At 55.5% G+C, this 27,532-nt stretch overlaps 1 protein-coding gene across 2 annotated transcripts; it reads right to left on the reverse strand.

Moving 5' to 3' along the window:
- Nucleotides 1–51: 51 nt before the first annotated feature.
- On the reverse strand, nt 52–26,941 carry BAIAP2L2 (BAR/IMD domain containing adaptor protein 2 like 2). Of its 2 annotated transcripts, XM_053226777.1 has the most exons (15): nt 26,722–26,941; nt 25,442–25,517; nt 24,599–24,685; nt 24,082–24,143; nt 14,248–14,319; nt 13,966–14,082; nt 13,252–13,266; nt 12,788–12,934; nt 4,837–4,989; nt 4,388–4,535; nt 4,038–4,263; nt 1,896–2,018; nt 1,356–1,563; nt 737–780; nt 52–503 (listed from the first exon to the last, which is right to left on the reverse strand). In XM_053226777.1, the coding sequence occupies exons 1-15, from the start codon at nt 26,770–26,772 to the stop codon at nt 428–430; spliced, it is 1,605 nt and encodes a 534-aa protein (XP_053082752.1). In that variant the 5' UTR covers nt 26,773–26,941; the 3' UTR covers nt 52–427. The 2 variants fall into 2 exon arrangements, with proteins under 2 accessions (XP_053082752.1, XP_026926557.1); XM_027070756.2 differs by lacking the exon at nt 13,252–13,266 and having other exon boundaries at nt 26,722–26,940.
- Between the last annotated feature and the right edge of the window lie 591 nt (nt 26,942–27,532).

Below are 27,532 nucleotides of genomic sequence, written 5' to 3' on the forward strand. Positions count from 1 at the left end.
TCCATGCCCCACCCCTCACCTGTCCCCCCAGTTCGACACCGCCAGTCCTGCTGCTGTGTCTCCTTGCTTTATTTCTCCCCGTTTACAAAAGTTAAACAAGAGGACGTATGGGGGGTGGGGAAGGGGGTGTGCGGGGCTCCTCCCTCCTGGGGCAGAGAAGGGGAAAGGGGGTGGGGTGCACGAGGCAGGCCCCCAGGGAGAGTCCTGGGGCCCTCGGAGGGGAAGGGACTGTCCTGTCCCCCATTCTGCCTGCTTTACTTTGAAGGTCCCAGACCCCAGGTCAGTCCCCCGGGAGGGGCAGCCACTCCCAGTTCCAGAGCCCCGGCTTCTTGGGTCCACCGCTGCTGCTTCTGCTGCTGCCCCCAGCTCCCAACAGCCCCTGAGCAGGTGTGGGGACGAGCTCAGACCCCGGATGGAGGAGGGCGCCTCAGCGGATGAGGGGCGCTGAGCGGTCGTTGGTGACTGTGGGCCGCAGCTTTACGGTGGCAAAGGGGTTTGTGCCCCTGCGAGGGGAGAGGTCGGGGTGAGAGGGGCCCAGGTTCCCTCCCCACCCCCCCAACCCCCGCCGCCCAGCTGGCTCTGGCTCCAAGGAAGGTCGCCAGGTGCCTGAGCCATGTCCGCCCCGACCTCCTGCCCCCACCGGTCACCTCTCACCCCTGCCTCATCTCCCCCCTCCCCAGAACCCCTGCCCAGCCCCCACCCCCACGCCGCCCCCAACTCCTGTCCTAGGACTCACCGAGGGAAGAGCTCTGGAGGGTGCTGTTCCGAGGACATAAGTTTCTGCAGTGAGGGTGGAGGAAAGGCCAGGTTTAGGGGGGGAAAGGGGCAAGTGAGCCCCCACCCCTGCAACTCCCCATTCCAGGAAGGCAGACGACTAGACCAGAGGCCCCTGCAGGCCAGGCTTCGGGGAAATCAGGCCCGGGCATTCCGAAGCTCAGAATTCTGTGGGTTTCAGACTTGAGAAGCCTCTGGGCCAGGGCACCAATTGCTCTCCCTGCACCCCCACCCCCCAGCCCCGGTCCTGCCCAGCCAGCCCCAGCCCAGGCTCCGTCCGACCCAGGACGCTGGTCTGGCCTCTCCCGGGAGGTGGGAAGGACGGGCCTTTTCCAGTGCTCCCAGCAGGACCACGGGGGCTCCAGTCCCTGAGAGGAATGTTTTCCCCCCACCCTCTGCCCCAGGCTCAGAAGTCCATCCCACACCTCCCTGCAGATTAGGCAAACTGAGGCTGGGGAGGGAGGGCCCCCCTCCAGCCAGCCAGTGGCAAAGCAGGGAGGGTCACCCGGTCTCCAGTCTCCCAGCCTGCTGGATGAGCCCAGGGCTGGGGACTGGCTGGGGGGGAGGGGGAGGGGGCTCACCTTGACGTCACTCGCCACCCCCATGCTGCCCACGCTGCTTCGGCGGCTACTAAGCAAGGGCGGAGGTGCAGGGCTGGGGGCGCGGCTCGGTATCCGGCTCGGGGTTCGGGAGCGGGATTGGCCGTCCCAGTACTCCGAGGGTGCTGTAGAGTTGCCCGGCCGGCCCAGGAGGTCATCAAGGCTGTGGCTGCCCCGGAGGGGGTAGGATCTGAGTCCAGAGCAAGGAGAGACGGGCAGGGGGTCAGGCGTCAGGCCCCTGCTGCTTCCCCCACCCCCGATCTTGCTGGGCCCCTCAGCATCCTACAGCTTCTTCCCTTGCAGGGGGTGGGGGGAAGGCCACAGGGCTTGGAGGCAGTCCTCCGAGGAGGCAGAGGGACAGACGCAGTGACCCTGGCATGCGGAGAGGTGAGGGTCCCCTTCCTCTGGGGACCGAAGGAGGCTGGGTGCACTCAGGACTGCCACTCACAGATGTCCCCCTGGGGGGTGGGGCCGCCCCCCCTGAAGTCCCCACCCCCGCCCCGCCTCCCACCACCCAGGTACCTGGAAGGTAGCTCATTCATAGGGTTCATCAGGTTCATGGAGGTCACTGGGCTCAAGGGGTTCGTGGGGTTCACAGGCACCTCCTCCAAAGGCTTCACATAGGCCTCGGGGAACCAGCCGCTCCTGCGGGGTGGAGGCAGAGGGTCCCATAGGCAGAAGGCCCAACAACCGTGCCCAAAAGAACGCTTCCGAGGGCAGTTACTGGGCAGCGCTGTGTGCCAGGCCTTGCTCGAAAGGCTGTGCCCAGAGTAACTCATTGAATCCCCTCCAGGAGACCTTTCTCCACCTTCAAGCCCAGCTGTCCAGCTTCATGTCCTGCCAGGGGCTAGGTCACCTTGGGGGGAGCTGCAAGTCCAAGGAGGAGAGCGACATGTCCGAGGACATGTGGTGACCGGCTTCATTCGCTACTCGCCGAGAGTACCCACCACGTGAGGGCCCACAGAGAGCCCGACACACTTCCTGCTCCCCGGAGGCCCCCGGCCTGGCCGACAGGCCCACAGACGGATGATTACCAGGGGACAGGGGACAGGGGACAGGGTGGGGGGCCCGGGGATCACGGGCAACTGTACCAGCCAGGGGAAAGGGCACTTGAGCCTAAGGTGCCTAATACCAGCCAGTGCCCTTTCCTCCTCAGCCCTGCCCCTTCCCTCCACCCTAGAACCCTGGTTCCGGGGACCCCGGGCACCCTGCCCTTAGAGTCCGTGCCTGGCTGGAGGCTCATCACCGCCCCTCCCGAACAGCCAGGGTTCGGGGAGAGGCACTTCGCGCGACGTTCCTTAGCTTTTTCAGACCCCGCGGAGCCCAGCGGATTCTTGCAAGCACTCTGGAAAGCGTTCTCCACAAAAAGCCACCTTAGACCTCCAGACCCAACCAACAGCGCTCTCGCCTGAAGGTGACTAGGAGCTATTTCACCTCAAACTGACAGACCAGAAGCATTTTCCACGCGTTTTGCTTCCGCCTTCACCGTAAAGTGCCTACGGATAAAACTTGCCACCTTCTTCCCTGACCTGTGAGGCACAGAGGGAAGGGCAAAATGTCCCGGGAACGTGGGTGGAGAGCACCGGCCCCCGGTGGTTTGACACTCAGGTCCCCGGGGGACAGTCTGCTACACGCCTGTTGTGGGGACTTGTGCGGGTCCACGAAGCAGGTGTTTCCAACCCTGGTGGTTGTAGCCATCTCCCTACGTCGCCAGCACAGCCTTCCGTTCTTGATCCAGTAGTCCCCGGGCCTCCACCCCTCCATCCGTCCATCAACCCACCCTGCCTCCCGCATCCAGGATCCACGTGGGCAGCCACCCACGGACCGCCAGTCCCTAATCCGTCTCCACCTGCCTGCCCTTCTGCCAGCCCGTTCACATGCTTCCCTACTCACCCCTCAGCCTACGTAGGCACCCCACATCCGTGCATCCTCTTGCAAGCACCCTGACGTGCACCTGCTGACTCCTCCCTCTAAGCCTCCATTCATTCACTCAGGCCACTATTCTTGCCCTCCTTCCTCCCTTCTCTCCCTCACATGAGTGCGAGTGGGCACCACACCGTCTCCGGCCGGTAAGGCCCCGTGGGGGGGTCACTGCCTGGCTCCAGCAAGCCCCCACCTTCCCTTTTTCTTTGGTAGAAAGAGTAATCCTTGCACACTCTCTTTCGGCGACCACAGAGCACTCCCCCACCTCCCCGCTCCCATTCACGGGCGTCGAAACGGACCCCCAATTTGCCTTCTTTAAGGATCTGCACCGCACGCGACCGCCCCACTGGGCCTGTCGGCCTGCTCGGTCCCAGCTTGGCCTCTGGGCCTGGCCCCGGGGGGCCACAGCCTGCTGCGCTCTGCTGCCGCTCTCCGGGTAAAGAGGGGCCGCCCTGTTGCCCCCACAGTAAGTGCTCAAGCAGTGGGGTTGCTGCAGCCTTCTGCAGCGCAAGAGAGAACCTTCCCGTCCGTTCCTCTCCTCTCGAGGGCTACCGCCCTGTACTCGGCAGGGAGGCTCTTCCTACCCCCTTGGACTGGATGAGGACACGGAGCGCCGCGCGGGAGAAGGGAAGAATCGTCTACCGCCCTGGGGCTGGAGGTTGGGGGGCGAGGAAGCCGGCGGGGCGGTGGGGGGGGGCTCCTTCCACCCCCCTCCCCTGCGCCCCGGGGGCGCCCACTCACGTGGACGAGCCCTCCAGCTTGCCATAGAGCCAGCCGTTCTGGGCCTCTGGCACTAACACCTCCACGACGTCTCCGGCCGAGAAGCGCAGCAGCGTGTGGTTGGCGCCCTCCGAGTGGGAGACGAGGGCGCGGACTCTCCGGGCGCCCCCGCCGCCGCCCCCGCCGCCCGGGCGCTCGCCGAAGGAGTTGGAGCGCGAGCGCTGGGTGCTGCCGGCGTAGAGCGAGGCTGCCGGGGGCGGGGAGAGCGCGGCGGCGCGTGGGTGGCGGGTTCTCCCCCGCGATCTGGGCCCCTTCCCGGTCCCCGCGTCCCCGGCCCTCCCTCTGCGCTCCGGGGCGCCGGGGCCACTCACAGGCGGACGGCGTCCGGGGCAGCGACCGGCGGTCTGGCTCCAGCTGGGACGCGGACCTCGCCTCGGCGGCGGGCTCGGGGCCGGGGCCGTAGGAGCCGGAGCCGTGCCGGCTGCGCGGGGAGCTGAACTCCGCGAGCGGCCGCTGGGGCTGCGAGGGGAGACGGGCAGGGGAGGGTGGGGCGGGGAGGGGAGGGGTGGGCCGCGGCGCCCTAGTCCAGCCCCCACCCCCAGTCCCAGACGTCGGCGTAGGGGTTCTGGGGCCTGCGGCCCAGCCACCACGGGGGCGCCGAGGCCGCGCCCGGGAGGGAAGGCCGGCCCAGGGGCGCTGCGTAGACGGGGAGCCTGGGGGGCAGGAGGCTCCATGGGGGGGGCCTCGGGCCCCAGGGCGCCGTGGTGGGTGCGGGGATCGGCGGGGGCGCGAACAGCGGCGGGGGCGCCCAGGGCCTCACCATGTCCAGGCGGGTGGGCGTCAGGCGGCCCGAGGGGTAGGGCGGCCCCAGCACGGGGCCCAGCAGGCCGGGGGAGTGGGCGCGCGACGGGCTGCGGCTGGCCTCCGACTGCTCCTTCCACAGCAGCACGCGGTTCTGGAGCGTGCTCCGGGCCTGGCCGCGTGCGGGGGGACGGACACCGGGGTCAGCCAGATCGGAGCTGGGGACTCAAAAGTGACACCCTAGGCCTGGGAACTCGGGCCCTGCAAGCGGTGGATGACGGGATCGTCAAGCCGGAAGGAGCCAGAGATGGCGGCGGGGTCACCTCATAGGGTTCGCTAAATAGAGTGAAGCCAACCCAGGAAACTACAGCTAAGGAAACGTGGCAAATTTCCAATCACACGTGGGCTCCTAGATCCAGCCATACCTGAACCCCTTGAACGAAAGGGATAAACTAACCAAAGGGATAAATGCCTCTCCTGGGTAAGGCAGTTTGAGTGGTTTTCTAAAAAGAGGCCCTTCAAATACAGTTTTTCCAGTCTATTCCTTTTAGTCTACGTAAGCACCCCTAGTGCCCCTGGTACGTAGGCATCTAACTGTTTGAATACTTTCAAGGACAGGAAACTCAGCAGTTGACCCCGCAATTCATAACAACCTGGGGTGAGAGGACTTTAAATGTCAGACCTGCTGTATGCATTAATCATTTTTTTAGGGGGCGCTTGGGTGGCTCAGTTGGTTGAGCGACCGACTTCAGCTCAGGTCATGATCTCACGGTTGGTGAGTTCGAGCCCCGTGTCGGGCTCTATGCTGACAGCTGGGAGCCTGGAGCCTGCGTAGGATTCGGTGTCTCCCTCTCTCTCTGCCCCTCCCCCACTCATGCTCTGTCTCTGTCTCAGAAATAAGTAAACATTAAAAAAACATCATTTTGTTAATTTTCTGTTTTTTATGGGTTGACATCCCAGGGGCTTTGTTAATCCTGCCCAGATTGTCCCTCCCGGGGCCCGATAATTCCTAGAGATAGTAAGCAACTTGCCAGGAAGCACGTATGCAAAACAACCGGTCCAAAACCCACATCCCTAACCACCTCCCGTATCTAACACACACCAAGCCAGTATTTCCCCTGACCTCAATCACCCCAAAGCAGGTGCCAGACAGTTAGATGCAACCCCTAGAGCCCAGAGCTCAGTGAAATTATTCAAACCATCCCGTCTTTCAATGGCCTTGACCTCTCTGTGCTGTCACTCAGTCACTTCTATAAATTAAATCCCAGGTATGATCAAAACACCGTGCTCTCTTCCGTTACAAGGGTCTCCCCCTGGGAATGCAAGCTGGTGCAGCCGCTCTGGAAAACTGTATGGAGGTTCCTCAAAAAACTAAAAATAGAACTACCCTGCGACCCAGCAATTGCACTACTAGGCATTTATCCACGGGATACAGGGGGGCTGTTTCGAAGAGACACATGCACCCCCATGTTTATAGCAGCACTATCGACAATAGCCAAAGTATGGAAAGAGCCCAAATGTCCATCGATGGAGGAATGGATAAAGAAGATGTGGCATAAATATACAATGGAGTATTACTCGGCAATCAAAAAGAATGAAATCTTGCCATTTGCAACTACGTGGATGGAACGGGAGGGTATTATGCGAAGTGAAATTAGTCAGAGAAAGACAAAAATCCTATGACTTCACTCCTATGAGGGCTTTAAGAGACCAAACAGATGAACATAAGGGAAGGGAAACAAAAATAATATAAAAACAGGAGGAGGACAAAACAGAAGAGACTCTTAAATATGGAGAACAAACTGAGGGTTCCTGGAGGGGTCCTGAGGGGGGAGGGGCTCCATGGGGAAGGGGCACTAAGGAATCCACTCCTGAAATCATTGTTGCAGTAGATGCTAACTAACTTGGATGTAAATTTAAAAACTAAATACATAAGTAAACAAACATTAAAAAATAAATAAACAAAGGCCTCTCCCTTTTCCAGTCAAGCATCTCCTCCCCCAAGGCCAAGCTCAAGACCGTCACCTTAGGAATAAGCAAAGCTTCCCTTTGTCGAGCATTTACTCTGCGCCAGGCCCAGTGTTCAAGCTTCACCCGTATCGTCTTATTTGATTCTCGCAATCGCCCTGGGAATTAGATGTCACTATTACCACCGTCTTATCGAAGAAGATACTGAGGGTCAGAGCAGTTAATGACTGGCCCCAGGTCTCACAGCCAGTGAGCCTCGGCGTGGCCTGCACTAGTCCAGCTTGAGACAACTTCCTGGGATGGCACCTTTGGACGCTTCCTCCCTTCAGTCTGGGCCAGCGGCTGAAAACCTCACGGGGATCTCGGGCAGCCAAACAGCAGCGACTCCGTCACAGGAGCAAGTGGCCAGCGGGTCACTAGGGTGGACAGCCCCTCCGTTGTCTTGTCACGGTGCTAGGGCGTTCTGGGAGGAAAGGCCCCGGCACCAAGTCCCAGCCTGGACAGCGCAGAATTTTACTGGCTTTCGTCAGCCCTGCCTCCGGGCGGTGTAGCCAGGGGTCGGGAAGAAACACCGCACAGGCTTTCAAAACCATAAAGAGACCGTGGGGGGATTTCCAAAACAGGGATGGAGTGGGAGAGCCAGTCTAAGTATGGTACGGACCCCCCCATGCTAGAAAAGGCGGATACATTTGATTAAGTCAAGATAATTTTTTTAAGCACGGCAAAACCTACAATAAGCAAAGTCAAGCGATAAATGACAAACTGGGAGATATGTGCCTCTCATCACCAAGGAAGCTCTAATCTCAGTAACATATAAAGAGCTCCGAGAAACTAATAAGAAAAATGGAGGAAACGATGCTGATAGCACAGTGAAGGGCGTCCGATGGCTCTGAAACATGAAAAGGTATCAGTCCCGCTTGTAAGACGAGGCTAAAATGAAACCATGTCTGGAGAGACCATTTTTACCTCGCTGGCTGGCAAAGAGGGACAAGTTTGCCGCCACGCTGTCATCGAGGAAAAGAGGATCTCCGATTTTGCTGGCAGAAGGGTAAACTGGCACAACGAATGCCTACATCCCTGGGCTCGCCAATTCCATTCCTAGGAACGTATCCTGGAGATACGCTCGCACAACTGCGACGAGCCCGGAGAAGCTGAGGGCGAGGTGGGCCGAGAGGCATGCTATTGACCAGACGCAGACTCAGCCAGGGTTGGTCACAGGAGGCGCGTGAGAATGACCGCTGGCTGAGCTCAGGCCCTCATCATTCTTTCTTTTAAAAAAAAAAAAAAAATTTTTTTTTTATGTGTATTCATTTTTGGAAGACAGAGAGAGACAGAGCAGAAGCAGGGGTGGGGCGGAGAGAGAGGGAGGGGACGCAGAATCCGAAGCAGGCTCCAGGCTCCAAGCTGTCAGCACAGAGCCCAACGCGGGGCTTGAACCCGCGACCGGTGAGATCGTGACCTGAGCCGAAGCCGGATGCTCAACCGACTGAGCCACCCAGGCGCCCCTCATCATTCTTTCAATCTTGTTCCAAATCTTGTGCGTTCTGTTTATAGACAGAGTGACAGGTAAACACGTATGTTTGACTATCTTCGGGAGTTAGATCTTGTGTGTCCTAAAAACCAGCTGGATAGAGCAACACGATACCTACCCCACATCCTTAGCAGATCTATCCCCTAGAGCCACGAGGAGTGAAAACGTGTCCACGCAAAAACTTTCACTTATATCCCCACTGGCATTATTTCTAATAGCCGCAAAGTAGAAACGACCCAGATATCCATCCACGGATGAATGGATAAATAAAATGTGGTCTATCCAGACCGTGAAATGTTATTTGGCAATAAAAAGGAATGATGTACCGGGGCGCCTGGGTGGCTCCGTCGGCTGAGCGCCCGACTCTTGATTTCGGCTCAGGTCACGATCTCACGGTTTGTGAGTTTGAGCCCCCGTGTGGGGCTCTGTGCGGACAGCGCAGAGCCTGCTCGGGATTCTTTCTTTCCTTCTCTCACTCTGCCCTTCCCTGTTCGTGTTTTCTCTCTCTCTCTCTCTTTCTTTCTCTCTCAAAATAAATAGATGAACTTTTAAAAAAAAATCGTAAAAAAGGAATGATGTACTGATTCCTGCCACAACCTTGATGAATCTCAAAAGCGCGAAGCTTCGTGAGAGGAGCCCGTCACAGGGGACCACGTATCGCATGATTCATGAATTACGTGCTGTGTGGGTTAGGTCTCAAGAAGACCATTTAAAAGAAGGTAAAACAGTTCTGGAATGGAACCCCAGTCCGTGGGAGAGAGGAGGGGCAGGGGGAGAAGGCTGAGCCCTGAGCTTGGGGCTGGCTGTGGGGACAGCGTCTCCCACCTCTGCTCAGCACCAGGGGGTCCCTGGGTTCAGTGACTGGGGAAGGGACTTGGCTGAGGCGGGGAGGCGGGAGCAGCAGCCGACTGCAAGCAGACAGATCTCCTGAAGGGCAGCTTTTGTTTTCATCTTTGGAGGGGGAAGAGAGCAGGGGCCGGGAGAACCTAATTCCACTGGGCTCCTTCGCATGAAACTTACATCATTACAGCAACCTTGTGAAGAGGGGATTATTTCCTTCTTTTGCCAGAGAAGAAAGGAGACTCAGAGAAGTGAAATCAGTTGCTAGGTCTGCAGCCGGGGCGCAGAGGCTGGGAAACTGAACAAGACTACGAAGAAAGAGAAATAGAAACGAAATAAGAATGCACAGAAATCGGAAGCATTGGACAGAGGGAAGAGGCTGGGGCGGGGCGGGGGGGGGGTGCGGGGGGAGGAGCCCTGTTGGGGGCATCAGGAATAGAGAAGCTGCCTGGGTGGGTGGGTCAGGGACCCAGATGGAAATAGAGACAGAGCCTCTATTTCATAGACACAGCGGGGCTTTAAAAATATTTATTAAATACGTGAATGAGGGGCACCCGGGTGGCTCAGTCGGTTAAGCATCCGGCTTCAGCTCAGGTCATGATCTCGCGGTTTGTGAGTTCGAGCCCTGCGTCAGGCTCCGCACTGGCGGCTCAGAGCCTTCTTGGGATTCTCTCTCTCTCCCTCTCTCTCTCTCTCTCTGCTCCTTCCCCACTTAAAAAAAAACAAATACATAAATGAAAGAACAAACGATATTGGAAAATGCAGGGACAAAGTCATCAATTTATGAAGGCACGGTGGAAAGATCATGTCCCAGTGTCCTTGGCACCTCCTTTTGTACATCCCACCAGCCACCCCCCGCCCCCCAGAGGGGTCAATAGCTAGACCAGGCCAGGTGGGTAGGAACTGTGAGGCATCAGCCCCTGTTGGACCTAGAGAAGACAGCAGGACAGAACTTTGACCAGTGCTGGGCTGGCAGGGGCCTGAAGTGCTCCCGGACAAAACACAAGAGGCTCTTAAATATGGAGAACAAACAGAGGGTTACTGGAGGGGTTGTGGGGGGTGCTAAATGAGTAAGGGGCATTAAGGAATCTACTCCTGAAATCATTGTTGCTGACCAATTTGGATGTAAGTTAAAAAAAATAAAATTAAATACAAAATAAAAATAAAATAAAAATGTCAGAAAGAAAGAAAGAAAGAAAGAAAGAAAGAAAGAAAGAAGTGCTCCTTTCTCCAGGAAAACACAGTCTGCACGAGTGTGTTGAGTTTTGAGGGTAGAGCATAGCTCCTACTCTCAACCAGGTACCCTTGTGCAGTGCACGACCTGCGCAACCTTCCCGGGCAGCCCTGTCTGTGGGGGTTCTCCACATGGGTAGGCTACATTAATCCCTATTCCTGAGGCTGAGTGAGAGCTGATTTGCAACAGGAAGACCTGAGTTAGAGATGGGGTCCCACTGGGGCCGAGATGGCTCCACTGCCCCCTCCCCCCACATTTGTCAGTACCTCTGCCTGAGCCCTTGCAGCTCACCTCAGAATGGGAAGAGGACCATGAGGAGGCAAAGGAAAGAAACAAGGTACCTAAGAGGACCCAGTGGTCAGGGAGGAGAACCCAGCAGACCACCCAGGCAGCTGAAAGAAGGGGTGACAAGCTTAACAAGGTCTTGACCGGAGCCTTTGCTGCAGAGCAGACACCTTCCTACCCAGACAAAGGTCAGGACTGTAAGCTTTAAAATTCAACGGATGAACCAGGGGCGCCTGGGGGGCTCAGTCGGTGAAGCGTCTGACTCTTGACTTCGGCTCAGGTCACGATCTCATGGTTGTGAGATCAAGCCCCGCGTCAGGCTCAGCTCGGAGCCTGGCGCCTGCTTGGAATTCTCTTCCTCTCCTTCTTTCTCTGCCCCTCCCCCGCTTATCATCCTCTCTCTCTCCCTCAATAAACGAATAAACCTAAAAAAAAATAACACAGTGAATAGATGAACTCTAAGAGAGAGTAGTCCTGTTGAGGACACCATCAGTTGCCTGACAAGTCAAGGGGAGAGAGATCTCAAAATACAGACTAAGAAGAGACGAACACATGGGGGGGGGGGAGGGGTCGTAGATGTGGAGTTCCAGAAGGAGGAAAAGGAATGATGGCAGAGAGCTAATAATTTAGGAACCAGAAGAGCAAATAGCTACCCTGACCTGAATATAGGCCTGAGCCCGCAGAGGGAGGGACACGGATAGGCCCTCGTCTATGGGTAACCAGACAAGTTTCTGAGTCCCAAGGACACCAAGAAAATCTCCAAGCATCCAGAGAAAGAGCCAGGACACAGACCAGCACCCGACTTAGCATCCGCAGCACGGAGCGCTAGAAGCCGGAGGAACATCATCTTGGGCCACAGGAGAAAAGGGCCACAGCTCTGGAGTCCTGTAACCAGCTAATGTGCCACCCGGCAGTCAGGGTAAAAGTGGGACATTTGCAACTGCGCACGGATTCAGACGATGTGTCTGCAGAACATGTTCAGTTAATCGGGACAGAAACCTCAAGACAGTGGGAACGGAAAGGAATGAAAACAGTGGCGAGCGGTGTATCTGGTCACGTGGGTCATGATGCAAAGAAATGACGAGTGAGAGCCTGGAACTAAAAGTCCCGAAGTTTTTTGGCAAAACCAAGAGCCGGAGTTGGGGAGGATGAAGGGAGGCGTCAGGCCACATCTTAGAGTGCCGGGGAGGGCAGGAAAATTCTTCCCAAGGCCTTATCTTAAGGGCTGGGGAGGGTGCTCGATGGACAGAGTAGTGTCGGGGGGGGGGGGGGTGTCCGTATATTTTGGAAAAGATAATAGATGAATATCGATTACCATGAGGGTCACAAAGTGAGGTCATCGTGAGTAGAGATGAAAAGGACAGTAGGATTTGCAAACTAATAAAGGGGGAAAGGAGGGGCGCCTGGGTGGCTCAGTCGGTTAAGCGGCCGACTTCGGCTCAGGCCATGACCTTACAGTTTGTGAGTTCAAGCCCCGCAGCGGGCTCGGTGCTGACAGCTTAGAGCCTGGAGCCTGCTTCAGACTCTGTGTCTCCCTCTCTCTCTGCCCCTCCCCTGCTCACGCTCTGTCTCTCTCTGTCTCAGACATAAATAAACATTAAAAAAAATTTTTTTTTAAAAAAGAAGAAATAAACATTAAAATAAATAAGTAAATATTTTTTAAAAAAGAAATCCGGTGAAAAATGAAAGACTCTCTGATCGGTCTAGCAGACAGAAGAGAGCAAGAGCACAGAGGATTTAAATAATACGATAAAATTATAGGCAATAACTCAATACGCCCATGAATTAATGAATTTGCAAATAGTATCTGCAAGCAGGAATGAGAAAGTAAACGGTTCCTATGTGAACGAAGAAAGGCGTGAATTAGTGAATGGGTGTGAGAATAAGCAAAGTCATGAACGACGGAATCAATGAATGAATAGCTGATGACGCAAATCAACATAGCAAAAAAGAAATAGATGGGGAGAGTAAACGAATAAAATAAATATCTACAGAGGGGAAGGAAGGAAGGAAGGAAGGCAAAGGCAGGGGACTCTCTGGGGGTAGCCAGCTCACAGAGAGCACAGACCCGAGGAAGGCCCCCCATTAAGCCCGGCCCCGGCCCCCGCTCACCCGGCCAAAAAAATGCAGGAAGGTGTTGGAAAGCAGCAGGTGCTTCTCGGCCAGGAAACGATAACGCCGCTTCTCTTCCAGCTCAGCTGCCCGCTGGCTCTCGGACATGAAGGCCTGCATCTGTGCGTGCAGCCGGTTCACGCTCTCCTGGGGGAGAAGCGGGTTCTAGCAGGAGGCAGCGGGTGGGTGTCTGCCACATCCCACCTCCCCCCAGTGCCAGCTGTCCAAAGCCCCCTGTCCTTCCTGAACCACCTCCTCCTGGAGGCCCTCCCTGGAGCGCCCAGCCCATCCTGGCTCCCAGGCCCACCTCTCATGGGCATCCTCGTGCTCTGTGTCCGCCCGGCCCGGGGAACTCCTCACGGCCATGCCTCTTTCCCTAGCTCCAGGCACGGGGCCAAGCATGGAGTGGGGCCCGGGGAGGTTGGTTTAAGAAAATGTGAATGAGTTGATTCATAAGCCCTTACTTGGGAGGGAAGATTCTGAAGAGGAGAGGTAAGAGCCTATTGAAGGAGCCAGAAGACTGGGGGCGCCTGGGTGGCTCAGTGGGTTAAGCGTCCAGCTCTTGATTCCCCTCAGGTCATGATCCCGGGGTCGTGGGATCGAGCCCCGCGCTGGACTCTGTGCTGACTTTGCGGAGCCTGCTTGAGATTCTCGCTCTCCCTTTCTCTCTGCCCCTCCCCTGCTTGCTCTGTGTCTCTCTCGAAACATAAATAAATAAACATTGCAAGAAAAAATAAAGGAGATAGAAGAGGAGACAGGAAAGGAGATAGAGGTCTTGGAGACAGAGGGACAGGGCCAGGGCCCCCGAGCTGGGGAGGAGGGCCGGGCCTAGCGGGGGGCAGGAGGGATCGGGGGATGGCAGGGACCTGCGCTACCGTGATCAAGGAGCAGCATGGTTGAGGGCCTTCGGTTTTCTCAGTGAAGTGGAAGGCGGGAGGCCTGGGGAGGGCCAGGAAGTGACAGCACAGGGAGCAGCGCTGAGGGTGGCCCCGGAGGGCCGGTGGTGCCCAGCCGCCAGGGGCTGGCTGAGCGCTCTGGCTTTGCTCACGGCAGAGCGCATGGCAAGTGGCCCTCCTAGAGTTGGGCTGATGCTGGGCGGGGGACCTGGGTGGCAGGGGGGAAGGGGGATTGTCAGGGCGTCCCCCCCAGAGCCCGGCTTAGCCCCCCAGCCCACGCACCTTCATCTCCCGCGCATTCTTGTCCCTCTTGCGCTCCATGCGCCACAGCTCAGACATGTACTTCTCCAGGTTGGCGGCTCGGTGGCGGTATTCGATCTCATAGTGCTGGCGGCTGTCCTTGGGTGGCGTGGAGAGAGGGGGGGCGGGGGCTCAGCTGGGAACACGTACAGCCTGGGGCCAGTCGGTATCCAGCGCGGGCCTCGGTGTGCTCATCCATCAAATGGGGAGGGGCGGTCTTGCCTGTGATGGGCTGGGGGGGCCAAGGTGGGTGGCCAGACTTACTTTGATGAACTGCATGTCCAGCTTCGTGTTCTTTTCCATGTGTTGCAGCAGATCCCTGTGGAACGTCTGCACCTGTGTGGAGTACAGGGTGGGGGTGGGCAGGGTGGCCCCGATCCTTCCAGACCCCAGCATCCCTCGCACTGCCCAGTCTAATACAGCCCACCGCGTTCCTCACACCCCAGGCACCTGCCCAATCGTCAGAGACACGGTCATAATAAAAGCACCCGGAGGGAGGGAGGATTAAATGGTTAAAAATGCGAAACACTTAGTGCGGTAACTGGGTCGCAACACACGGTCCGATACACGTAGCAACGTCTTCTGGTTCTTAGACTCAGTCTGCGCTTTGGTCATGCGGTACCCTCTGCCTGGAATGTGCTGTCCGACTTGAAATACCAGCTTCCCTGCCCCCTCTGCCAGGAGGCCTTCCCGACTTCCCCAGCGGAATCCCCCGCTCTCCCGTTTTCTTTCTGGAACGTGTATACGTTAGTTCGTTTACTTTTCATTCTTCGAGCCATAGGCCAGATTTCTTCCTGCGCCCCTGGTCGCAGCCCCTTTGGAGATGCAGCGAGCCGCTGTGGGCACGAACGTCGGCTGACCCATCTCCGTGTCCCCAGCACCGTGGGCAGGGCCCGACCCAGGGAAAGCGCTCACAGCTGTTGAGAGGTCTTCACTGAGGGGTGGCCGGTTCGCGTGACAGGTGGGACGGAGGCGGCTGACCGCCTGCGTGGCCAGGAAAGCTACTGAGTACAGAGCTCAGTACAGAGCTCAGTAGTACAGAGTAGTTTGCTCTGTAACTTTGGACAAGATGCTGCCCCTCTCTGGGCCTGTTTCCCTATCTATAACAGGGAAGTTTCGGCCGGATGCTCTTGAAGGTTGAGCTTTATGAACCTGAAGAGCTTTGACGCCCGGCGTCACCCGGCACATTCCCCCACCCTGCAGCCACTCCCGTCTCTGCTCAGCCTTGTCTGCACACCCTCTCCCCTCAGCAGCACCTGCTCAAGAACCCTCAGTGGATGCCGCTTGCTGCCACAGGGGTCCCCACGCTGTGCTGTGGGCGCTCTGTCCCTTGGGGCAGGGCACTGCCCAGAAAGAGAATGCTGGTAATCTTCTCCTCGTATGCGAGGAAAACCAGCCAAGTATAAAAGTTGCAAATTTTACGGGCCCCTGGGTGGCTCAGTCGTTTAAATGTCTGACTCATGATTTCGTGGTTCGTGAGTTCGAGCCCTGCGTCGGGCTCTGCGCTGACAGTGCGGAGCCTGCTTGGGATTCTCTCTCTCTCTCTCTCTCTCTCCCTCGCTCTCTGCCCCTCCCCGCTCTCGCTCGCTCTCTCTCAAAATAAATAGATAAACCAACTTTTTTTTTCAAGTTGCAAAATTTACATTTTTTTCCCTCCCATAATTGTTTCTGAAAGCCTGGTAACGGCTGGTCTGTAGGGGAGCTTGAGTGTGGCCCCCTCGGGACTGGCCACGCCTTGAACCCTGAGTTGTGGCTGCTGGTGAGTGTGTGTGACGGGGGGAGGGGGTCAGTGTTATGAGTGGCACCAAGTCCACGTTTCTGCCCTTATCTGCTGGACCCAGGAAGTAAGGAAGTGAGCCACCTCAACCTGCACTGCGGGACCTCCCAGTGGAGCCCTCGGGGCGCCTCACTTGCCCCTCCCCGGGCTCTGCTTCCCCCTGACCGGGCAGTCTAAGACTTGTGCTTGAACTCCGAGCGTATGTTCTTGAAAATCTGCACAAATCGCCCAAAATAAACAACGGGGCTTGGGGGAGATGAGGGGTTGGAGCAGACCTTCAAAAAGCCCGGCAACTTTGTAACCAGAGCACTAATACAGTGGATGAGGGGTACCTGGAGACGAACTTGAACCACGCCGAAGGCCACAGAAAATATCTGCAATGCGCAAACCCGACAGAATGGACGCGGCAGCTCCGCCTGAATGACCTCAGCGCTGGCAGGCTGAGCCGTGCAGGGGGGTAGGGGACGGGGGGAAGTAGGGCTGTCACAAAGGTAGGCAAGGGAGGCTGTGCAGCCTGCCCCCAGCTGAGGGCCCTGGGTGGCTGGGAGCGGTCTCCCCAAGGAGGCCTGAGTGCAGGAGCTCTTCTAAAATGTTCTTAAAATACAGATCAAAGGGCTCTTGCTGTCAGTGCAGGAGACAAGTTGGGGGCCCTTCCCCGCCTCCTAATTCTGTTTGCCTTTTCCCACTCTCACCTGGGAGATGTCGCTGTGAATAAGCTAACCTTGCATGTGATCAGATGTCACTTCTGCCACGTATGAACGGAGTCACACCGTGGATATGTGTGCTAGAACAGGGCGGCTGGATGGTAATTCTTCCCATTGCCACAGTTTGGCTGTGATCGCCAAAGGGGTAGAGGGCACAGACCCAGCATGTCCCATTAAGATGGGGCCCGAGCACCAATGGGTTAATGGAAAGTCTTTGTCAGGCTCCAGAAGAAACAAATCTATTAAGAGGTTGATAACTGATGTGAACTTTGAGCTCTTGTTATGGGGAAACCATAGGACTATTGGCAGGTGGCTTCTGAAACAAGGAAGTCATCAACCCCGGGCAGGTCAGATTCCCAGCAGGTCAGAAAAGAGACTGCCCTTCCCAGAGTTTCCTCTCCCGGCATATCCTTCGTTACCGGGTCCTGTGAGCACCTCAGTACAGAAGCTGAGAGCAGATCCACTGTAGAAAACACGCACTGTAAGCTCTATGTATTGACTTCTTTCAGTAACTCACAAGAGATCTTTTTGTCGCCTACACAGGAAAACCCCCTGAAAGAATTGTCCCTGTGAGCTGATCCCACTCCTGCCCTTTCGTTTGCTCGGGAAGGCCCTTCAGTCAGTCTGTGCCCCACCATGCCAACAAGAATGTCCTTGTTAAAATCACTGACACTCCACAGTGCAAAGCCAGCTGTCAGGACTCATCTGACTCGTCCTGTGGTCATCATCTGACACAGTTGACCATTCCCTCCTTCTGAAACACCTTCCTTCCTTGGCTTCCGGCCCACCACCCTCTCCTGGTTTTCATCACACTCCCTAACCTCCACTCCCACTCGCCACCCTCACTGCCTGTCCCGCTGATTCCCCCTCATCTCCTGATCTCCCAGGGCCTCTTCCCTTCCCTTCCTACACCCACTACCTCCATGAGCTCATCTGTCCATGCGCTCACGACTCCCAGACGAACAACCGAACCTAGACCTTGACCCCAAACTCATACCTACAACTGATGTCCACATCTCCATTTGGTTTTCTGATAAGCATCACAAACTTACCATATCTAAAGCCGAGTCCCTGATCTCTCCCCTCCACCCAAACTGCTTGCTCCACACTCAATATTTCCCACATCAGCTAATGGCGACTCCACTTTCCAGTTGATCAGGACAACACCTTGAAGTTACTCTGACGTTCCCTTTTCTTTTACAACTGACGTCTACTCCATCAGAAAGTCTTATTAGCTCTACATTCAATCTGATTTCTTCTCAACACTACCAGTGCTGCCACTTTCCCAAGTTATTTCAGTCCCCCCCTAGATTATTGCAACAGCCTCCAAACTGGTCTTCCTGCTTTTGCTTTTGCCCTCCACTGCTGATAATTTTTTTTTGATGTTTTTATTTTATTTTTTGAGACAGAGAGAGACAGAGCATGAGCAGGGGAGGGGCAGAGAGAGGGGGAGGCACAGAATCCGAAGCAGGCCCCAGGCTCGGAGCTGTCGGCACAGAGCCCGACGCGGGGCTCGAACCCACGGACCGCAAGATCGTGACCTGAGCCGAAGTCGGTCACTTAACCGACTGAGCCATCCAGGTACCCCGATATTTTATTCTTAGTATAGGAGCCAGAGCGATCCTACTAAAATAATGTCAAACAAAGAACAATTGGAGACTGAAATTGAAAAATTCCAACTGTGGGAATGCCTGGGTGGCTCAGTCAGTTAAATGTCTGACTCTTGCTTTCAGCTCAGGTCATGATCTCAAGGTTCATGAGATCGAGCCCCACATCAGGCTCTGTGCTGACAGTGAGGACCCTACTTGGGATTCTCCCTCCCCTCTTTCTGCCCCTCCCCCACTGGTGTGTGTGCATGCACATGCTCTTGCCCCCTCAAAATAAATAAGTAAACATTAAAAATTCCAATTATAATGGCTAAAAAGTCAAACACGTAGGAATAAATCTATCAAAAGATGTGCAAGACTGCTGCCCTGAAAATGACAGGGTGTTACTATAAGAAATGAATAAATGGAGAAGTATACCATATTCATGGATCAGAAGTCTCAATATTGTTAAGATGACCATTAATTTATGGATTAATGCAATCCCTCTCAAAATTCCAGCAGACTTTCTTGAATTGACAAGCTGATTCTCAATATGTAAATGCAAACATTGTTGAATGTCCAAAATAATTTTGAGAAAGAAGAACAAAATTCTTAGACTACTTGATTTTTAAGACGCACTATAAAGCAATAACAATTAGTACAGTGTGGTATGGTTGTAAGGATAGACAAATATATATCAGCGGAACAGAGTAGACAGCTCAGAAATACACCCACACATATACAACAAAATTTTTTTTGACTAAGACACCAAGTGACTTCAATGGGAAAGCAAAATCTTTTTGAAACGGTGCTGGAACAATCGAATGTCTATACAGGGGGAAAAAGAACCCTGACTCTATGTCACTTCATGCACAAAAGCAAATTTAGGGTGGGTCATAGAAATAAACATAAAGCCCAGAACATACAGCTTCTACAAGAATACTTAGAATATCTTTGCCAAAGGGGTAGGCAACGATTTCTTAAATAAGATATGAGCACAAGCCATTTCTTAAAATTGTCAAGTTAGTAGAGACAGGTGTTCTTTTTGGTGTTTGCTGTTGCCATAGCATTGACTCATGAACTGTAAGGTAGTTTACTGAGTTTAAACAGATTCCACCTTTTGTAAAATGAAAACCATAAAATAGCCAAACTGGGCTTCCCCAAAATCTGACTTTCTGTTCATCAAAGACACTATTTAGAAAATGAATAGACAAGCTATAGGTTGGGCAAAAAACTATGCACCATGCATATACCTGACAAAGGACTCATATCTTGACTATATAAAGAACTCCTATAAGTCAACAGTAAGTATTACCTGATAAATGGGCAAAGTACTAATCAAACACTTCATGAGACAAGATATGCAAATATCTGGTAAGCCTGTTACAAGTCTTCAGTCACTGGCAAATGCAAAATGAAACCACAATAAAGTACCATTCCATACCGTCTAGAATGGCTAAAATGAAAAAGGCTGACAACATCCAAGTGCAAGAACATAGCAAGTGCATAGAACAGCAGCAGCTTTCAAACATTGCTGGCAGGGGTGCGGCTTAGCACAAGAGCTTAGGAGAGCTCTTTGACGATTTCTTATTAGAGCTAAATATATGTCAACCCTGAAACCCACAGATTTTGCCCCCAGGTATTTTCCCAAGAGGAATGAAAATGTATATCCACAAAAGACTTGTATAAGAGTGTTCACAGCAGCCCTCTTCACAATAATCGCAAACTGGAAACAACCCCAACAACCATCAACGGAAAAACCAGATAAACACATTGTGGTATATTCGTTCAGTGGAATACTAAGCAATCAAACAACAAAGCAGCGATGCCTGTGAAGTTCACCAAGGGAACGAGGTGGGACGCAGAGGAATACTCATGTACGATTCCCTTCGTATGAAGTCCAACAACAGGCAAAATGAATCTCTAGAGATAGAAATCAGAAAGTGGTTGCCGAAGAGGAGGAAGACTTTTTAAAATTCTTTAAAAAAGCTTATTTCTTTATTTTGAGAGAGAGAGAGGCAGAGAAAGAGGGAGAAAGGGAGAATCCTAAGCAGGCTTCACATTGAAGCGTGGAGGCTGACGCCTCAGGACTCGATCTCACAAACCCGTGAGATCATGACCTGAGCTGAAATCAAGAGTCAGATGCTTAACCGATGGAGCCATCCAGAAACTTTTTTTTTTTTTTTTTTAAGGAAAAGTGAAGAATGAGAGTGACTGCCAATGGGAATGGTGTTTTGGGGAAGGGGGTGACAAAAATGTCCTAAAATTAGGTAGTGGGGATGGTTTCAAAACTCCGTGAGTACATTAAAAACTTCTAAATCATGCACTTTAAGGGGGTGAATTTTGGGGTGCCTAGGTGGGTCAGTTGGTTAAGCGTCTGATTCTTGGCTTCGGCTCAGGTCATTATCTCATGGTTCATCAGTTCAAGCCCAGCATGGGGCTCTGTGCTGACAGTGCAGAGCCTGCTTGGGATTTTCTCTCTCTCTCCCTCTCTGCCCCTCCCCTCCTCGTTCTCTCTCTCTCAAAATATATAAATAAACTTTAAATTTTTTTTCAACGTTTTTTTTTTTTTAATTTATTTTTGGGACAGAGAGAGACAGAGCATGAACGGGGGAGGGGCAGAGAGAGAGGGAGACACAGAATCGGAAACAGGCTCCAAGCTCCGAGCCATCAGCCCAGAGCCTGACGCGGGGCTCGAACTGCCGGACCGCGAGATCGTGACCTGGCTGAAGTCGGATGGTTAACTGACTGCGCCACCCAGGCGCCCCTAAATAAACTTTAAAAAAAGGTGAATTTCAAGCTGATATTATATATTTAACATATAATATATCATATATAATATATTTATATTTATATGTACAATAACATATAATATATATTATATTATATATGATAATATATATTATTGTGTATACATATACAACTATGATAGGACTTCTATTACGGACTCCATTTGGGGTCTAGGTATTAAATCATAATATCTGGAAGTGGAGGAGAAAAAAAAGAAATGAAGAAAGAAGTAAAAATAGCTAAGAGGAAGAAACAGATATTGAAGATAAGCTATGGAGATCCAACATACAGATAATAGGAGTCCCTGAAGAAGAAAGGCAAAGACAGAGAACAAAAATATTCTAAAAACCGGGATTCAAGACAAGTGCCTAAAATTTAAAAAAACGATGCCTAAAATTAAAAATATATATATTTAAAACTACATATTGAAAAAGTATATCATATAACTGATCATATTGACCCAGACTGATCAACATCAAGACACATCTAGACAAATTACTGAACTTAAGAAACAGAAAAGAAATCTTTCGGGCATCTAGGTTAAAAAAGTAAGTGATTTCGATGGGAAAAAATAGACGATCAGACCTTTCAACACCAACACTCAACATTCCATGCCAGAAGGCAACTGGGATATTTGAATGCTTTCCTTCTCTGTATCCTTGAGAATCAGGATTTTTTTTTTTTAATGTTAATTTTTGAAAGAGAGAGAGGCAGACCGACAGATAGACAGAGGATCAGAAGTGGGCTCCGAGCTGACAGCAGAGAGCCCGACGCGGGGCTCGAACTCACAAACGGTGAGATCATGACCTGAGCCACAGTAGGACGCTCAACCGACCGAGCCAGCCAGGCGCCCCGAGAATCAGGATTCTTGATGAAGACCAGGAACAAAGGAGATGCTGGTGTGATACCAGAAGAGGCTGAGCAAAGCAAGACACCCAGCAAGCTATCAAAACCAGTAGGGTTGTGCCCAAAAGAGTCAGGAGCCAGACTGAAGAAGCTTCTACTGGCCAAAGAGGGGACATTTTCAACTTTGCCAAAGACAATAATCACAGAGGACTAAAATACATCAAATGTGTTGTTGAAGTCTATGATACGGGGGACGCCTGGGGGGCTCAGTCAGTTGAGCGTCTGACTTCGGCTCAGGTCATGATCTCAAGGTTCGTGGGTTCGAGCCCCGTGTCAGGCTCTCTGCTGACAACTCAGAGTCTGGAGCCTGCTTCTGATTCTGTGATTCTGTGTCTCCCTCTCCCTCTCTGCCCTTCCCCCACTCATGCTCTCTCTCTCTCTCTCTCTGTCATAAACATTAAAAAAAAAATTTTTTTTTATTGGAGCCCTCCAACATTTGCTATCTGCCTTCCCTGCTCTTTCCTCCAGAGCACATTTTGCATCTAAGCTGTCACTTGCTAGTCTAGGGTTTTGTCCGTCTCCTCTCTTGGGGAAGGCAAGGGTCTCCCCAGTGCCTGAACAGTGCCTGGCACCCGGCAGCAAATGGCTGTCGAGTGAATGAGCCCGAGGGGGAGGCGGCCTCTGGCGTCCTGGGTCTGGTACGGTTCTGGCCGAAGGCCCTGCCTGGCTGTCACAGCCAAGACACTGGTACCCAGAGAGGGCAGCTCTCCTTACAGAGAGGCCCTGGATGACACTTGTCCCTAGCCAGCCCAGATGTGCCACAAGTGACACGGAGAGCCATCAAACCCGAGAATCGGAAGTCACCGGCTCCCCGCACGAGGTGTGCTCTGTAACTCCCGTCCTGAGCCCCAGGAAGGGGCACGGCTGGGCTCCCAGCCCGCAGGTGGCCGCCAGACGGGCGCCCAGGACCAGGGTTTCCTCCTGTGCAGGATGCGTGTTCTCTGCTCGTGACGTCGTTCCCCATTTTGACATAGTAACCAAGCTGCTGAGTGTTTTTACGGCGTTCCCCCAAAGAGCACCCTGACTTCCAGTGGTTCCCGGCCCCCACCCCACATTTGAGAGCCACGTGCTGTGGCAATGAGCTGACATTTCCTCCCGAGCTTTCCGAGACCCCTCACCATCAGGTCCTCTCTTGCTCCGCCCTGGCTCCCCATCGTTGGCTCACTTCTGCCCACCACACACGCGCCTAGCCCGCCGGCCCCCTCTGGGAATGCCCTCTTGCCTCCTCTCCCTGCGGCCAGGCCTCACCCCCTTTTCAAAGCTCGCTCTTTCTGTCCAGACTGGGCAAAGCCCTGCTTGGTGCCACGCTCCGGCCCAGCCCTTGCAGGGATCCGAGTCCCCGCAGAGATAGAGACGGGGTGATAGATTCTGCCTCTAATCGTCACAGCGGAGACGCACGGAGGGCTACAGGTGGGTGCCGGGCCATAGGAAGTCGCTTAGGCCTCACAAGAATCCTGCCAGCGGTTTTTACGGTCGTTTTCGTTTCACACACAGATAAGCCCAAGTGCAGAGAGTCTTGTCCAAGGTCACAAGCCAATGATGGGTGGCGCTGGGCTTTGAACCCAGGTGCTCCGGCTACAGAGCTCGCTTTCCTAACCACCATGTGCTAAGAACGGATAGAAGCAGCGTTGGGAGTCCAGAGGGGGAAGTGATGAATGCGCCCAGGGGTCAAGGGAGGCTCAGGAAGGTGCCGGCCGGCAAGGGTAGGGGTGGTTCTAGGCTGACAGAACAGCATGAAGATAGCCCAGCGGTGAGGGCACCAGGCCGCGTCTGCAGAGGGCAGCTCTTTGGGGTGCTGGGCTGTGATGGGGGGGCGCCACGGGGAGACTGCTGGCTCAGCAGGGCCTGGAATCCCTCACCGAGAAGACTGGGTTTGGTTCTGTGGGTGGCCGGGGGTGGAAGGGCTGTCCTCATGGGCATGACAAGGTCAAGTGCCTGGCTACTCTCTTGGGGGCGTGGAGGGAGGGGCCGCGGAGCCAGGCAGGGGGCAGGGCCTGGCCGGATGCACCCGGGCAGTGGTCCTTTCTCTCCCCAGCTCCTCCACTCACTCTGGAATTTGGGGCAAGGGACTGGATCTCTGAGACTCAGTTTCCTCCTTTGTAAAATAGAGATGGAAGTAGTTCCTGCCTCCCAGGGTTGCTGGAGGCTTGCACAACATATGGCAGATAAACACGCCCAGCACAGCCTGGCGCTGGCGGGTGCCCAGAAGGGCAGTGCTCGTGTGTCACTAAGGGTCCCAGGGAGTCCTCCCCGAGAAAGGATGTGGGAGGTCGGGACCCCGGTCTTCCTTGGAACACAGCCCAGTCTCCTCCAGGCTGAGCAGCCTGATACTCACCACCACCTCCAGGTCGGAGTTCAAGTGCCGCTGGGTATCTGACATCTGCACCAGGATCTCCCCTGGAGGCAGGGGGAGCAGCAGCTTCAGTGGGGCGGCCGGCCCCGCCCACCCCTCCTCCTGCTAGAAGCTGCTACAGGGGGCTGCCAGAGGCTGGATTTGGGGACCAAAGTCCAGGGAGTTCCCAGATGGCTCTGGGAGGGTGGCAGTGCCTGTCCCAGCCCCGGAACAGCCCTGCAGGGAGTGGTGGGGAGGGGCTTGGGCTCCAAGGAGTCTGGGCCGTGGCCGCAAGGCCTGCGTCTTGGGGAGATTTCCTGGAAGGGCAAGAACATAGCGGGCACGCTCCCCGCGATCTCAGGACGGTGGGCGAGGCAGGCCTCGGGCCTGAGGGATGGCAGGAGGGAGACAGAGGGGCCTGGACGGCAGGAGGAGGCCTGGGGTGGAGGCAGGGCTAGGAGGAGAGCACCCCCAGGCCCAAGCGAGAGTGGGGGGTGTAGTGGGAGGGGGAGCGCCTCACCCAGAATCTGCGAGGTGGAGCTCTGCAAGGCCTGCTCCCCGATCTTCTGGATGGCGTTGAAGTATACCTCAGCCGCCTCGGAGAGAGCTGCGTGGGGATGGGGGATGGGTCCGGATCCAGCCTCCCCCCCCCGGCCCCCCGATCTCCATCCTCTGGAGACCTCTCCTGACAGGGCACGTGGAGGGGACACTGTGGGGTCTGCCACAGGCGTCCGTGACAGGGAGGGGTGTCCTGGGTGGTGCGTGAGGACAGGTGGTGTCGGCCAGGGGAGAAAGCGGGTGTGGAGTGGGGGGTGGGCTTCCCCCCCCACCCCCCGCGGAGGCAGGGCCCAGGGTGGATGCACCGAGCACAGGGATCGGTGCTGAGCCGGACATCCGGGGGTTTGTCATGGGCAGGGGCGTAGGCACCTGCGTGTACCCGTGTGGAAGACGAGTTCTGATGCGCAGGGTAGGGGTGGGCTGAGGTTGCAGGGTGGGGGGGGGGGGAAGCAGGCTTTGACTCTGAGGTCCGAAAGGGCAGGGAGGGCTTGGGTGTAGCAGCGGGCCCCATGGATAGCATCAAGGCGACCTATAGCATCGCTGTGTGTGTGGCTGGGGCTGTGTCGGCCACCAGGGCCTGGCTCTGCGTCTCTGGGAGCATCCTGAGGGCACTTAAGAAGTGAGCACAGGAGGGTGTGGGGGTGTGTGGGTGAGGGTGGTGGACAGGAGTGTGTAGGGCTGAGCCTGAGCTGAGTGTGGGCTGTAGGGTGCAGAGAATATGGGTGGGGACACCAGTGCACGGAGGGACCGGGTGGGTGCGGGCAGTGACGGCCGAGGGGCTGGGTGCCCTGGGCTGGGCACTTACCGTGGAAGGCCCGGAGGTAGTTGTTCCCGAGGTACACCAGGTTCTCCAGGGCAGGGTTAAACTGCTCCATGATACTCTGGAGCCGGAGGGCAAGGGGTGATGGGGGATAGATTGGAAGAGGAAGAAACGTTGATGGGCAGGGAGGCAAGTCACTGGGCCTCAGAAGCAGGGCACCCCCGGACCCAGAGAGAAGCCCGACCCTAGGGGAACCCATCTAGAAATGCGGAGTCACCCAGGATCCTGACTCTGCTGCAGGGGCCTTGGAGGCCCTCTCTTGGGCTCACACGCCTGCCCTGGCAGGACCTTGTTCCCAGGACAATGCGCTTGGAAGGTTCTCCTCCTCCCACTGGGTTGAAGGCTGTGGTCCATTGTGGGCCCCCAGCTGGGTGTGGCTCAACCCTGCCCTGGGTCCAGGCCCCGCTGGGCTGAACACACAGGCGGCCGACAGTCACCTCAGGGGCAAGGGCAGATCTTGCCCTTCCCAAAGAAGAGCCCCTTGGGAGCAAGGCTGTGGCTGGGTCATAGGCCACCTCAGGCCATGGCCGGCAGGAGAGTACCCTCCATGGTGGAAAGGACGCTGGGCATGGACTTAAGACTTGGGTCTTGGTTCAAATCCCAGCAGCCTCTTTGGGATCTCTGGTGACCTTGAACAAGCTGTTTAACCCTGCTGGCCTCGGTTTTCTCATCTATCATTTGGGGTGATTATTTTCTATCCTACAGGCAGGGTGCCATGAGGCTTATGTGTGAAAGGGTCTTGTACACAGTAGGTGCTCAATAAAAGTCTATGCAGACTACAGTAACCTCTCTGGAGTGAAGCAGAAAATTTGAGTGAGGGGTTCAGAAAGGAGAGACAGACAGAGACGGGAAGATAGAGACAGACAGAGAGGGACTCTCCAGTCGTGGGCCAGGTGGCTCTCCGGCCCCCCTATCCCACCTCTGGCCACCCTGGGTCCTCTGTCCTGCCTTGTCCGGCATCTAGGAGTGCTGTCTCAGCAGGCCTGTTGCTCCCTGGGTAACTGTGTGGACAAACCCCCGCCCTGCGAGCCTCAGGTTGGGGCTGGGGTGGGGGCCTTCGGTCTGCATGTGCCCAGGCCCTGATGGCCGGTGGGCCGCGTCTGGGGAAGAGGTGAGAAGGCTGGCTGTGCCCAGGGATCCCCATGTCATGCGCACAAGCCAGACTGGTTCACAGACCATGCTGCGCCCACGCACACCCTCCACCCTCCAGCCCTGGGAACGGATGTTCGGGCCCCGGGCCCCCAGCCACACACACACACGCTCACCTTGTAGATGGCCATGGTGGACCTGTAGAACTGGTCCATCTCGGGGGCCATGGAGTGGGCTTCGGCCCAGGTGCTGAGCAGGAGGCTGGGGGTGCTGGCAGGGTCGGGAGCGCCGAGGGTCAGTCCCCTCCAGTGCCCACTGCTCTAAGGGAGTGAAGAATCCTACAGACTAGCACCGAGGTGAGGGCCTGCCCGCGGTGGCCGGGGAGGTGGCAGCTTAATTATTCACCAGCCAGGGATGTCAGAATGTGATCTGGGGCGTAACCAGACCCGGGGGGAAGGCATCCTGTGACGCGGGCAGGTTTGTGTGACCTGCCCTTCAATTATTTACCCCTGTGGGCCGTGGGCTGGTGGGCACGCGTGGATGGGCCGTTCTCTTAGGTCGCCTCCTCCTCCAGGCCGAGCTTTCCCCAGGCCCCGCAGGGACCCCTGGCTATGGGGGGACCCCCGCCCTCCCGCCTGCCCACATTGGGCCCTGTCCAAGTTAGAGGGGCCGGAGCTGCGGGGGTGCCCTCCCCCAGAACCCTCCCCGACAGACCCCTGCACTTCAAGGGCTGAGGATCCCACATCTGCCAAAGCCTGCCCAGACCCTCTCATGCTGGAGAGGCGGTACCACAAGCCCCAGAGCCACACAGACCCGGGCCAGACCTTGTCCCTCCCCACTGGCCGTGTGACCGTGCCCAAGCCCCCTGCCCTTTCTGGGTCTCATCCCCTGCCTGCCCCGGCAACTGGGGCTCGTCCTCACCCCCCACCGTGGGCAAGTGGACTTAGCTGCCGCCTCTGAACACCCTCACGGCCTGATCTGGGGGGG

This window comes from Acinonyx jubatus, chromosome B4 (assembly GCF_027475565.1).
Source record: "Acinonyx jubatus isolate Ajub_Pintada_27869175 chromosome B4, VMU_Ajub_asm_v1.0, whole genome shotgun sequence".
Lineage (NCBI taxonomy): Eukaryota > Metazoa > Chordata > Mammalia > Carnivora > Felidae > Acinonyx > Acinonyx jubatus.

Bases quoted from the DNA above. Each gene is read 5' to 3' on its own strand.
- BAIAP2L2 (XM_053226777.1), bottom strand. From the start codon at position 26,772: ATGGCCCCCGAGATGGACCAGTTCTACAGGTCCACCATGGCCATCTAC. The intron at 14,083-14,247 runs GTAAGTCTGGCC...ACGCCACCCAAG, and splicing joins TGGACATGCAGTTCATCAAA to GACAGCCGCCAGCACTATGA. The intron at 4,990-12,787 runs GTGAGCGGGGGC...GCACGCGGCCAG, and splicing joins TCCTGCATTTTTTTGGCCGG to GCCCGGAGCACGCTCCAGAA.